The 13,942-nt window shown below is 45.0% G+C and overlaps 1 protein-coding gene across 1 annotated transcript in view; it reads left to right on the forward strand.

Moving 5' to 3' along the window:
• The first annotated feature begins 547 nt into the window (after positions 1-547).
• RGS11 (regulator of G protein signaling 11) overlaps positions 548-13,942 on the forward strand; it is a 137,074-nt gene continuing 123,679 nt past the window's right edge. Inside the window, exon 1 of the mRNA XM_040356370.1 lies at positions 548-755. Within this exon, the coding sequence (XP_040212304.1) occupies positions 693-755 (63 nt within the window). The 5' untranslated portion in view covers positions 548-692. The remainder of the gene's footprint in view (positions 756-13,942) is intronic.

The raw sequence follows: 13,942 nt of genomic DNA on the forward strand, positions 1-13,942 counted from the left end.
CCCCGGGCAATAGGAGATTATGGAGTCTCCAGGGAATAGGAGATTATGGGGCACCCAGGCAATAGGAGATTATGGGGCACCCAGGCAATAGAAGATTGTGGAATGAAATGAATGAAAATGTACCGGAGAGGCGGGGCAGCTATAATCTTTTTTAAAAACACAGATTTTTACATACTGTCCCTGGTTTTACTTAGGCTGGCAACCCTGATGGGGGCCCCCCTAGAGGCATGGGGCCCTCGGGCAGTGCTCGGGTGCCCGAATGGTCAGTCTGCCCCTGGTTGTACCTTCATTAAATGTAACCATATTGCTACACTTAGAGACGCCTCTCTTCTCTTGTATACTCAGTTGTGACATGACACTACTCTTATATATCAATCCATCGCTTGTATATCAAGTCAAAATGTATTTAAAAAATGTTGCTTGTCTTGCAAAATGCTCTCAAACCAAGTTACTCTCAAACCAAGGTTTTACTGTATTATTATTATTATTATTATCTCAGGAATTGTGCTTCAAAATGTGCTTATTGTCTTTTCCCTTTAATAGGTGCATTTTGCAAGATTGCCACAAGGTGGCATGAGAAGCAGCAGGAGGAATAAGGACAGCAAGGCACTCATTGCTCTCACTGCACTCTGCAAGCAGAAGAGACACACACAGTTCATCCTCCGGAGCTGCCTGTCATCCTCATCCTCATCATGACCATTAACAATCTCCAGCAAGGCAAGAATTATAAAGTGCAAATGTCATGTCTGGCCAAGGTGAGTCTTGTTGTTTTCATGCTGCTGATTGGGGGACTGAATGGCACTTTCTGCTCTGGGCTGTAGATGTGTAAATTCTAGTGGGGTGATGGGTTCCATTTCTACAGCAATTTTAAACCAGGCTGCAAAGCAAGGTGCATCTATCTGTGCCCAGAGCCAGGGGGCAGTGCTGAGACTTGTAGTACCTCTAGGGCTGAAAGGCTGCCAAATTCTACCATTGGAAAACTGTTTGCCCTTTTTTTTTGTCAGTGGCGAGTCTCAGAGGAGCGCCAGACTGACAGGAACCTGGAGTGTCCTATTCCTGACATGACTGGAGAACCACTTTATGCCTGTGTGTGGAGAGGAATTTATTATTGGAATACAGAAATTATCCAGTTGCTGGAAAATGACTTCATAGAATGTGATTTCTTCACCATGTACTGTGATTGGAACATTGTATTATGTGGCAGCATGAGAGCTCCGAGCTATGAACTAGATGTCCGTGTGTTTATCTACATATCACAGCAATCCCGAAAAATTATCTGTATGTAATCTGTAAATCTATTTATCTATCTATCTATCTATCTATCTATCTATCTATCTATCTATCTATCTATCTATCTATCTATCTATCTATCTATCTATCTATCTATCTATCTATTTGTATCTAATTTAGGTTTAGATTGCTTCCTTCATTTCTTCCTTCCTCTACATCTACTTCTTTCTTTCCTTCTCCCTTTCTTCCTCTCTTTCTTTCTCATTCTTTCTTTCTTACTCTCGCTCTTTCTTTCTTTCCCTTGGTTTTTCTTTTCTTTTTTTCTCTCTCTGTTTCTTTTTCTTTCTTTCTTTCTTTCTTTCTTTCTTTCTTTCTTTCTTTCTTTCTTTCTTTCTTTCTTTCTTTCTTTCTTTCTTTCTTTCCTTCTTTTCTTTCATCCTCTACTTCCTTACTTTTTTCCATCCTCTCATTTCTTCCTTCTTTTCTTCCATCCTCTGCTTCTTTCCTTCTCCTCCTCCCTCCTTTCCTCCTCCTCCCTCCTTTCCTTCTTCCTCTCCTCTCATTTCCTTCCTTCTTTCTTCCCTTTTCCCTCTCCTCTCTTTTCTTTCCTTCCTCTGACCCCAGTGATCTATCTATCTATCTATCTATCTATCTATCTATCTATCTATCTATCTATCTATCTATCTATCTATCTATCTCTAATTTATATTTAGATTCCTTCCTTCCTTCCTTCCTTTCTCTCTCTCTCTGTTTCTTTCTTTCTTTCTTTCTTTCTTTCTTTCTTTCTTTCTTTCTTTCTTTCTTTCTTTCTTTCTCTCATCCTCTCCTTCCTTACTTTTTTCCATCCTCTAATTTCTTCCATCCTTTCTTCTATCCTCTGCTTCTTTCCTCTTCCTCCCCCCTTTCCTCCTTCCTCTCCTCTCATTTCCTTCTTTCTTCCTTCCCCTTTCCCTCTCCTCTCTTTCCTTCCTCTGACCCCAGTGATCTATCTATCTACCAATCAATCTATCTACCTACCTACCTTTAATTTATATTTATATTCCTTCCTTCCTTCCTTCCTGCCTTTCTTTCTTTCTTTCTTTCTTTCTTTCTTTCTTTCTTTCTTTCTTTCTTTCTTTCTTTCTTTCTTTCTCTTCCTTATTTCTTTCTCTTCCTTCTTTCTTTCTCTCCCTACTTTCTTTCTCTCCCTTCTTTCTTTGTTATCCTTCTTTCTTTCTCTTTCGTTCTTTCTTTCTTTCTTTCTTTCTTTCTCTCCCTTCTTTCTTTGTTATTCTTTCTTTCTTTCTTTCTTTCTTTCTTTCTTTCTTTCTTTCTTTCTTTCGTTCTTTCTTTATTTATTTCTTCCATCCCCACCTTCCTTCTTTCTTGCCTCCATCCTCTCCTTCCTTCTTTCCTTCCATGCTCTCCTTCCCCTTTTCCTTCCTTCCTTCCTACTTTCCTTTTCTTCCCTCTTTTGCTCTACTCACTTTTCCTTCCTTCCTTCCTCCCTCCCGTCCTTCCTTCTTCTGCCTTCCCCTTTTCTCCTCTCCTCTCCTCTCTTTCCTTCCTTCCTCTGACCTCAGTGATCTATCTATCTATCTATCTATCTATCTATCTATCTATCTATCTATCTATCTATCTATCTATCTATCTGTCTATCCATCTGTCTGTCAACTAGATATGTCCACATGAAATTTTTAGTAACGTGTTTCCAAGTCACAGATAGAGTATGAGGTCACCAACAGCAAATAAAAATCAAGCAGGGAGGGATCCCCACATCCGACAAGTAGCCCCTGGAGTAGAGGTGCAGAGATTTCACCACCGAAGTCCCCCTATAGATATAAGGAACCTTTCAGTGGTAGCTAACCGTAGACAAATATCTGCCTGAGAATGACAGGTGGGGACACAACGCTGCCTGCCACCATAACAACCAATGAGGCAGTACATCCCAGCCGCCAGCATCCTAGCAATCAATGGTGCTCAGTGTCATTGGATACTGACAGCCAGGCCACAGCATCATTGGTTGCTGTGCTAGTATCCTAACAACCAAAGGGGCAGTAAACATCAGGGCAAAAGGCAGCAACTGACCTGGGCACAGTTCTGTGGACACTTGGGTTAAGGAGGAGGCATCTAATGTGCGGATGTCATTCATAATTATCTAATTAGCTGAGGAGAACCAACAACATCAAGAAGAACTAACATCGGCACAAAACTCAAATTAGATGTGACTGATGTGTGAACTGACAGGACCAACAAGAACATTCTATTTATACATAAAGAGGTAGATACATTGCATAATATGAACATGAATGAGCTGTTACATAGAACGCAAAGGGAGAGTTACATTTTGACTGTTGAGGTTGAGGTTTAGGGTTCAGGTTAGGGGTTCATTTTACAGTAAGTGTTTAGATATTGTAATGCCGCGTACACACGACCGTTTTTCATGTCATGCAAAAAAACAATGGGCTGGATTCAGGTACCTTTGCGCTTTTTTTGCGGAGGCGCAGGGCAACGTTTTTGCCCTGCGCCCCCGCAAATTTACTGCGCTACCCGCGATTCACGGAGCAGTAGCTCCGTAAATTGCGTGTGCGCTCTTTAAAATTGCCCGGCGTAAGCGCGCGCAATTTAAATGATCCCGTAGGGGGCGGGAATCATTTAAATTAGGTGCGTTCCCGCGAAAAAGCATTTCTGAAATAAAGATCTTCTCCAAATATTAAAAAAATAAGACCCCTTTCACACTGGGGCGTTTTTCAGGCGCTTTAGCGTTAAATAAAGGCGCCTGAAAGAAGCCTCATCTGCAGTCCCAATGTGAAAGCCTGAGCGCTTTCACACCGAGGCGCTGCACTGGCAGGGCATCAAAAAAAGTCCTACAAGCAGCTTCTATGCAGTGCTTTAGGAGCAATGAATACTCTACTCCTAAAGCCCCCCTTCCCATTGAGGGAGCTTTTTTTTAACGCCAAAGTGCCTGAAAAATGCCCGAAAAAGGCCCCAGTGTGAAAGGGGTCTAACTATTCCTAACATTATCAGCTGAAAAAGGTAAAATAAACTATTATAGCCGGCCATGAACCTCTGGGTTTAGAGTTGATTTTAACCGCTTAACGACCGCCGCATGTACATATACGTCGGCAGAATGGCACGGACAGACAGAACGACGTGCCCGCACGTCGCTGCCTAGACGTGGGTCGGGGGTCCGATCGGGACCCCCCCCCCCCGGTACATACGGTGGTCGGTAAACCTCTTGGAGCGACTTGGGATAAGGGCGAGGCCATTCATTTCTAGCCGCCCCCTCGCGATCGCTCCCCGGAGCTGAAGCACGGGGAGAGCCGTATGTAAACACGGCTTCCCCGTGCTTCACTATGGCGGCTGCATCGATCGAGTGATCCCTTTTATAGGGAGACACGATTGATGACGTCAGACCTACAGCCACACCCCCCTACAGTTGTAAACACACACTAGGTGAAGCATAACTCCTTCAGCGCCCCCTGTGGTTAACTCCCAAACTGCAACTGTCATTTTCACAATAAACAACGCATTTTAAATGCATTTTTTGCTGTGAAAATGACAATGGTCCCAAAAATGTGTCAAAATTGACCGAAGTGTCCGCCATTATTTCGCAGTCACGAAAAAAATCGCTGATCGCCGCCATTAGTAGTAAAAAAAAAAATTGATAAAAATGCAAAAAAACTATCCCCTATTTTGTAAACGCTATAAATTTTGCGCAAACCAATCGACAAACGCTTATTGCGATTTTTTTACCAAAAATATGTAGAAGAATACGTATCGGCCTAAACTGAGGAAAAAAAAAGTTTTTTTTATGTATTTTTGGGGAATATTTATTATAGAAAAAAGTAAAAAATATTTAATTTTTTTCAAAATTGTCGCTCTATTTTTGTTTATAGCAAAGAAAATAAAAACCGCAGAGGTGATCAAATACCACCAAAAGAAAGCTCTATTTGTGGGGAAAAAAGGACGCAAATTTAGTTTCGGTACAACATCGCACGACCGCGCAATTACCAGTTAAAGCAGCGCAGTGCCAAATTGTAAAAACACCTCTGGGCATTTAGCTGCATATTGGTCCGGGGGCTTAAGTGGTTAAGGAATTATCATTTTTAGGGTGCCACTTTTATCAGTGCCAAAGGAGCTGCCAGTGCCAAAGTCTAAGGCCTCGTACACACGACCGAACATGTCCGCTGAAACTGGTCCGGCGGACCAGTTTCCGCGGACATGTTCGGTCGTGTGTACGGCCGACCGGACAATTTTCCGGCGGATCGGACAGGTTTCCAGCGGACAAATGTTTCTTAGCATGCTAAGAAACATGTCCGCTGGAAGCCTGTCCGTCGGACATGTTCGGTCGTCTGTACAACTCACCGGACATGTCCGCTCGGCCGAAAGCCCTCGCATGCGTCAAAGTGATTCGACGCATGCGTGGAAGCATTGACCTTCCAGGGTCGCGCACGTCGCAGCGTCATCGTCGCGGCCACGTCACCGCGTATCCTGTCCACGCGGATTTCTGTTTGATGGTGTGTACAACCATCAGACAGAAATCTCCGAACGGACATGTCCGATGAAAACGGTCCGCGGACCGTTTCCATCGGACATGTCCCCTCGTGTGTACGGGGCCTAATGAGATTTCCCCGTTTATGTCTCTGCTCCTTTCTGCAAAACCTTAATAAACCCAAATTTTTTATTTATTTTTTTATATTATGGGAAATCCATCGGGGGAGGGTGATGCCACCATTTGCCTTGTAATAAATAAGAGAGATAGCCAGTCTGAACACGGTCCAAGAATCTCCGACAGACGTTGCGCTGTCATTCGGCTTGCCAGGAATGATGCAAATCTGAAGTGTCAGGCTTGGGTGGAGATGCCCTTTATTAGGACTTCCCTGTGTGTATATATATATATATATATATATATATATATATATTTATAATGTGTGCACCCACATAAAAAATCATGTTGGGTTTTAGCTATATTGGGAGCCTCCCTGCTATGATAATCAGCGCTCCTCTACACTGTACTGATTACAGCCAGTGCTAAGTCAGGACAAGCAGTTTGTAGCGAATTCCCAGATAAAGCGCGTTATATTTAGCTGAAATGGAATCTGCAGGCTTGTTTGCTAAGCAGCGTGTAATGGAACAAAGGACCGCGCCGATCAGTCATCCTTTTAGGCTTATTGATCGCCAATAAACCGTGCCCTTCCCTCTCATCTATTATTAAGATATAATATCACTATTAAAGGAGTTGTAAAGGAATTTTTTTTTGCCTAAAATTAATGGGCTAGATTCAGCAACAAGATACGCCGCCGTAATTTCAAATCTGCGCCGTCGTATCTTTACGCCGATTCTCAAAGGCAGATACGTTTAAAAAAATAGGCTTCCTCCGCCGACGTAACTTGAATACACCGGCGTATAATTGTGTGCAATTTTACTCTGGCCGCTAGGTGGCGCTTCCGTTGTTTTCGGCGTAGAATATGCAAATGACCTAGATACGCCGATTCACAAATTTACGTACGGCCGGCGCTGTTTTTTTACGTCGTTTACGTTAGGATTTTTCGGCGTAAGGTTACTCCTGCTATTAGGAGGCGCACGCAATGTTAAGTATGGCCGTCCTTCCCGCGTCGAAATTTGAATTTTTTACGTCGTTTGCGTAAGTCGTTCGCAAAAAGGGCTGGATGTAATTTACGTTCACGTCGAAACCAATACGTCCTTGCGGCGAACTTTGGAGCAACGCACACTGGGATATGTACACGGACGGCGCATGCGCCGTTTGTAAAAAACGTCAATCACGTCGGGTCACCAAGAATTTACATAAAACACGCCCCCTCATCCGCATTTAAATTACGCGTGCTTAAGCCAGCCCCAGTTACGCTACGCCGCCGTAAATTAGAAGGCAAGTGCTTTGTGAATACAGCACTTGCCTCTCTAACTTACGATACGCTACGCCGCCATAACATTGCGCGCCCCTACCTGAATCTAGCCCTGTGTCTGCAAGGTAGACAGACAGAATAGTGTAATGATTCTGTTAAAAAACGAGTAAATACCTATTAAATTCCTTCATCTATATCACCTCCGGCATTCTAGTTTCTGTTCTCTCATTCACTTCCTGGTTTGCATCGCTCGTTCATGTAAGAACTACATTTCCCAGTATGCATTGCGGCACGCCCAGTAAGTCACACCTACTTGAAGTCTCTAACACGTAGAGAGTGTCCTGCCGCACAGATGTAGTTCCCAGGAGGGGGCGAGCACGTTACTGACCACCGCAGTAAAGCCTCCCATCACGGTGGTCAGTAAAATCAGACAAGCAGGAAGTGTTTTCCTTTACAACCCCTTTAAACCCATTTGCTAAAATGTAATGTTAAAGCGGAGGTTCACCCTAAATAACAAGTTTCTACCATGAAATCCAGCATACTAGCGTGAGCTACAGTATGCCTTTTTATTTTAATTTTTTGCGCCGTACTCACAGTTTAATCCCGTAGTTAAGTTTCAGACTCCCCGCTTCCCGAAAATAGCCGGAGTAGGACTCAGCTCTTCACGGCGCTATAGGGCGCCTGCTCACAGACTAGGAGCTGACTGCGCAGGCGCCGTGAAGAGCCAAGTCCTATTTCGGCTATTTTAGGGAAGCGTGACGCGCCATAGCCGGCCGTCAATCATGTTCCCCACTGCATAGGAACGCCTACTACTGAAACTTAACTACGGGATTAAACTGTGAGTACGGCGCAAAAAAATTAAATAAAGGCATACTGTAGCTCGCGCTAGTATGCTGGATGACATGGTAGAATTTTTTTATTTTTTTTAGGGTGCACCCCCGCTTTAATGTCAATTTAAAAAGTAGTTTTCAATCTTAAAGGGGTTGTAAAGGTGCATTTTTTTCCCCCTAAATATCTTCCTTTACCTTAGTGCCGTCCTCCTTCACTTACCTCATCCTTCCATTTTGCTTTTTAATGTCCTTATTTCTTCTGAGAAATCCTCACTTCCTGTTCTTCTGTCTGTAACTCCACACAGTAATGCAAGGCTTTCTCCCTGGTGTGGAGTGTCGTGCTCACCCCCTCCCTTGGACTGCAGGAGAGTCAGGACGCTCTCTACGTTGCAGATAGAGAAAGGAGCTGGGTGTTAGTGGGTGTCCTGACTCTCCTGTAGCCCAAGGGAGGGGGCGAGCACGACACTCCACACCAGGGAGAAAGCCTTGCATTACTGTGTGGAGTTACAGACAGAAGAACAGGAAGTGAGGATTTCTCAGAAGAAATAAGGACATTTAAAAGTAAAATGGAAGGATGAGGTAAGTGAAGGAGAACTTTTCTGAAGCCGAAAAACTATGTGAAGCCCACACATGACGTTTTTAAAAACGTCTGTTTTTTTTCATGCCGAAAAACGACTGTGCGTACGTGGCATAAGCCTCCAGTAGACACTTGCATAGTGTGAATTATGCCGCGTACACACGACCGTTTTTAATGGTCTAGAAAAAGTGCGGTGACGTACAACACGTACGAGGGCACTATAAAGGGGAAGTTCCATTCAGATGGCGCCACCCTTTGGGCTGCTTTTGCTGATTTCGTGTTAGTAAAAGTTTGATGAGAGACGATTTGCGCTTTTCTGTCTGTTACAGCGTGATGAATGTGCTATCTCCATTACGAACGCTAGTTTTACCAGAACGAGCGCTCCCGTCTCATAACTTGCTTCTGAGCATGCGCGTTATTTTCACGTCGTTAAAGCCCACACACGACCATTTTTTTACGACGTTAAAAACGACAACCTTAAAAACGACTCGAAAATTTAGAGCATGTTCTACATTTTTAATGCCCATTTTTAACGTCGCGAAAAATGCTCTTGAGCCCACACACGATCGTTTTTAACCACTTAAGCCCCGGACCATTTTGCAGCTAAATGCCCAGGCCAGGTTTTGCGATTCGGCACTGCGTCGCTTTAACAGACAATTGCGCGGTCGTGCGACGTGGCTCCCAAACAAAATTGGCCTTCTTTTTTTCCCCACAAATAGAGCTTTCTTTTGGTGGTATTTGATCACCTCTGCGGTTTTTATTTTTTGCGCTATAAACAAAAATAGAGCGACAATTTTGAAAATAATTCAATATTTTTTACTTTTTGCTATAATAAATATCCCCTAAAAACATATTTAACATTTTTTTTCCCTCAGTTTAGGCCGATACGTATTCTTCTACCTATTTTTGGTAAAAAAAATCGCAATAAGCGTTTATCGATTGGTTTGCGCAAAATGTATAGCGTTTACAAAATAGGGGATCGTTTTATTGCATTTTTATAAAAAAATTTTTTTTACTACTAATGGCGGCGATCAGCGATTTTTTTCGTGACTGCGACATTATGGCGGACACTTCGGACAATTTTGACACATTTTTGGGACCATTGTCATTTTCACAGCAAAAAATGCATTTAAATTGCATTCTTTATTGTGAAAATGACAGTTGCAGTTTGGGAGTTAACCACAGGGGGCGCTGTAGGAGTTAGGGTTCACTTAGTGTGTGTTTACAACTGTAGGGGGTGTGGCTGTAGGACTGACGTCATCGATCGAGTGTCCCTTATAAAAGGGATCACTCGATCGATGCAGCCGCCACAGTGAAGCACGGGGAAGCCGTGTTTACATACGGCTCTCCCCGTGCTTCAGCCTCGGGGAGCGATCGCGACGGAGCGGCTATAAACAAATAGCCGCGCCGTCGTCCCGGATCGCTCCCCGAGGGAACCCGCCCGCCGCACGCAGCGGGGGGGGGGGGGTCCCGATCGGACCCCCCACCCGCTAGAAGGCAAGGACGTATATATACGTCCTTCTGCCTGTCCGTGCCATTCTGCGGACGTAAATAGTCGTGCGGCGGGCGTTAAGGGGTTAATGACATTAAAAAAATGTCGTGTGTACGCGGCATAAGAGTTAGAGCCTCGAACAGGATTTTATTTATCAAGTTTTCCATACGAAATAACTGGTATAAAAACCCGGCAGAGCTTGTAAATTGTTTTGATTGGAGTTCTACTTTAGATAAATATCAGAATAAGGATCATAGGAACGTGGTAGGCCTGCGATTTTTTACGAGGCGCGAAGGCGAAATTCACGCTTGAACAACTCATACTTTTCCATTTGGTTATGTCCCCCCCAGTCTTCTGTCTGGAGCTCAGCTGGTAAAGAATATTGCCTTGCTGCGCCGTACACACAATTATAGATTTCGGTGAGAAAAGCAAGCTATTGAGTGTCATTCTATAGCACTTCCAGCGTGCTTGTTGAAGCGCTCCATCTGTTCCCGGATCTGATTGTAGCCATCTAGATATATTTCAAAGACGCTCCGGAGAATTTTCTCATCAGAGCTAAGGATTAGGGGGGGGGGGGGGGCACTTAGTAATTTGATTCCACACAGCTCGAGATTGCTTTGAAATATTGCGATGCACTTACATCTACACTATTTTACCAAAAGTATTGGGACACCTGCCATTACACGCACATGAACCAGGGATGGACTGGCCATTGGGACTACAGGGAGTTTCCCGGTGGGCCGATGGCTCAGTGGGCCGGCTTCAGTGACAACGGACTGCCGCCCCCTCTGCTCCTCTGTCTCTCCCTCCTCGCAGCGCTCACCTGGGGGGAACAAAGAAGCAGGGGGAGGACCAGAGGAGCAGGGGGGACGACAGAGGAGCATGGGGGAGGGGACAGACAGCTGACTCAACAGCTATGGCCTGGGAGTTTCTCACTTCTGCCTAATCTTGTCCCATAAGGGGGGGCACTGAACTGATTCTTTGGCCCGGGTGAAATAATGTCTAGCTTCCCCACTGGTACTGCCTTTAAGAGGACCAGTACCACCGATTCTACTCTAATAAAGTAGAAGTGGCTAGTGAAGGTAGAGAGGGGGCTTGGGTGGCCGGCGGGGGGTGCGGGAGTTGTCCGGCCACCATGGGAGAGACCTGTCAAAGTGGGCCAGTCTGGATGAAGTCCAGGGCCAAATTTCTGTCCCAGTCCAGCCCTGACATGAACTGTAAAGGTAATTTTTTTTTTCCTAAATAGCTTCCTTTCCCTTAGTGCAGTCCTCCTTCACTTACCTCATCCTTCCATTTTGCTTTTAAATGTCCTTATTTCTTCTGAGAAATCCTCACTTCCTGTTCTTCTGTCTGTAACTCCACACAGTAATGCGAGGCTTTCTCCCTGGTGTGGAGTGTCGTGCTCACCCCCTCCCTTGGACTACAGGAGAGTCAGGACGCTCTCTAACACACAGCTCCTTTCTCTATCTGCAACGTAGAGAGTGTCCTGACTCTCCTGTAGTTTAAGGGGGGGGGGGGCAAGCACGACACTCCACACCAGGGAGAAAGCCTTGCATTACTGTGTGGAGCTACAGACAGAAGAACATGAAGTGAGGATTTCTCAGAAGAAATAAGGACATTTAAAAGCAAAATGGAAGGATGAGGTAAGTGAAGGAGGACTGCACTAAGGTAAAGGAAGCTATTTAGGAAAAACAAATTGTACCTTTACAACCCCTTTAATGGCATCCCTAGTCTGTAGGGTTCTATATTGAGTTGGCCCCGCCCTTTGCAGCTATAACAGCTTCAACTTTTCTGAGAAGGTCGTCCACAAGGTTTAGGAGTGTCTATGGGAATGTTTGACCATTCTTCCAGAAGCGCATTTGTGAGGTCAGGCACTGATGTTGCACGAGAAGGCCTGGATCACAGTCTCCACTTTAATTCACCCCAAAGGTGTTCTTGAGGTCAGGCCAGTCAAGTTCCTCCACCCCAAACTCCATTGTGCACTGGTGAGTAGTCATGTTGGACCTGGAAGGGGCCAACCCCAAACTGTTCCCACAAAGTTGGGAGCATGAAATTGTCCAAAATGTCTTGGTATGCTGACGCCTTCACTGGAACTAAGGGGCCAAGCCCTGAAAAACAACCCCCACACCATAATCCCCCCTCCACCAAATGATGTGGACCAGTGAACAAAGCAAGGTCCATAAAGACATGGATGAGCTATCCCTTGTAATATGTGGAGATCTGGGGTCAAAAAGACCTCAAATCTCTCCTTTACCTTTAAATGCAAAAGATCCCCATAAAATGTAGGTTTAAAACAATTTTTTTTACTTCCGTTTTAAACCGGATGTGACGTCATGACGTCGCTCTGGTCCTCCAAGACCATAGAGGCAATCAGAGATGATCTACTCTCTAACTGCCTCTGTGACCAGCTGGGCCTCACTGTCAGATCGTTTCTCGGGTGCGCCGGTGTAAAGGGTAAGCCTGAGAAACACCAGCAAATGGTGGGGTGGGGGTTGGGTAAATGTCCTCTCCTGCCACTTCAGAAAGCAATCCAGTGGCTAATGAGCCTCTCAGATCTTTTTCATGGGTGAGCCAGCCACCTGCTGAAAAAAAAAAAAACACTTGCACACCACAACGTCTATATACGTGATGTGGTCGGCAACTGGTTAATATGTCTAAGGCTTTATACAGGATTAGGTAGATTCAGGTACGTTCGCGTAACTTTACGGCGGCGTAGCTTAAGGAATTTAAGCTACGCCGCCGTAAGTTAGCGAGGCAAGTACATGATTCACAATGTACTTGCCTGCTAAGTTACGTCGGCGTAGCCTGAATCGGCGGGCGTAAGGGCGCCTAATTCAAATGTGTTTTAGGGGGGCGTGTTTTATGTTAATGGCGCTTGACCTCACGGTTTTTACGTTTTTCTTTAACTGCGCATGCGCCGGGCACCTACATTTCCCAGTGTGCATTGCGGCTAAGTACGCCGTACGGGCCTATTGATTTCGACGTGGACGTAAACCCCGATTCACTGACGACTTACGCAAACAACGTAAAAAATTCGAATTTCGACGCGGGAACGGCGGCCATACTTGACATTACTATTCCACTAGGGCCTAGCTCTAACTTTACGCGGCCTATCCCTTACGTAAACGGCGTGAAAGAACTGCGTCGGGCGGGCGTACGTTCGTGAATCGGCGTATCTCCTCATTTACATATTCTACGCCGACCGCAATGGAAGCGCCATCTAGCGGCCATCCAAAATATTGCAATCTAAGATAGGACGGCGCAAGCCGTCTTATCTTAGATATGTTTAAGCGTATCTCTGTTTGAGCATACGCTTAAACATAAGTCGGCGTAGATTCTGAGTTAGGTCGGCTTATCTACTGATAAGCCGGCCTAACTCTTTCTGAATCTACCTAGATGTTTCTATCAAGGGTTGCTGTGCTTTCTAATGAGAAAGCCCAGCACTACCTACAGGCTTGATAATTTGAAAAGCAAGGGGGCAAAATCATGGGCATCCGCTGACATTTTTTCAGAGGGGGGCGCTTCGGCGATACAGTCGCATTTTACCCTTTCTTCGACCGCTAGCGGGGGTTAAAAGCGCCCCCCCCCCCCCACGTTAAAATGTAAAAACACCCCACTGTGTCCATTGCATCTTTCAATATCTCTTTGTCACTACTGTGTACCCCCTCTCCACAACTGCACCTCTGGACCCCTTTACATTACACAGCACCCTGTATCACTGGACCCCTTTACATTACACAGCACCCTGTATCACTGGACCCCTTCACATTACACAGCACCTCTTTCCCTTGACTGAAACACTACATTATATTGACAGTATATTTATTTCAGGTATAAAAGAGGAACCTTTTGGAAAGAGGGACAAAATGGATTTGATTCCAGAAGAGGGACAGGCACTCTTAATAAGGGACAACTAGAGGGAAGGGGAGCGCTGCAGTCACTGCTTAAATCGTCCCCAGGGCCAGTT

This window comes from Rana temporaria, chromosome 6 (genome assembly GCF_905171775.1).
Source record: "Rana temporaria chromosome 6, aRanTem1.1, whole genome shotgun sequence".
NCBI classification, from domain to species: Eukaryota; Metazoa; Chordata; class Amphibia; order Anura; family Ranidae; genus Rana; species Rana temporaria.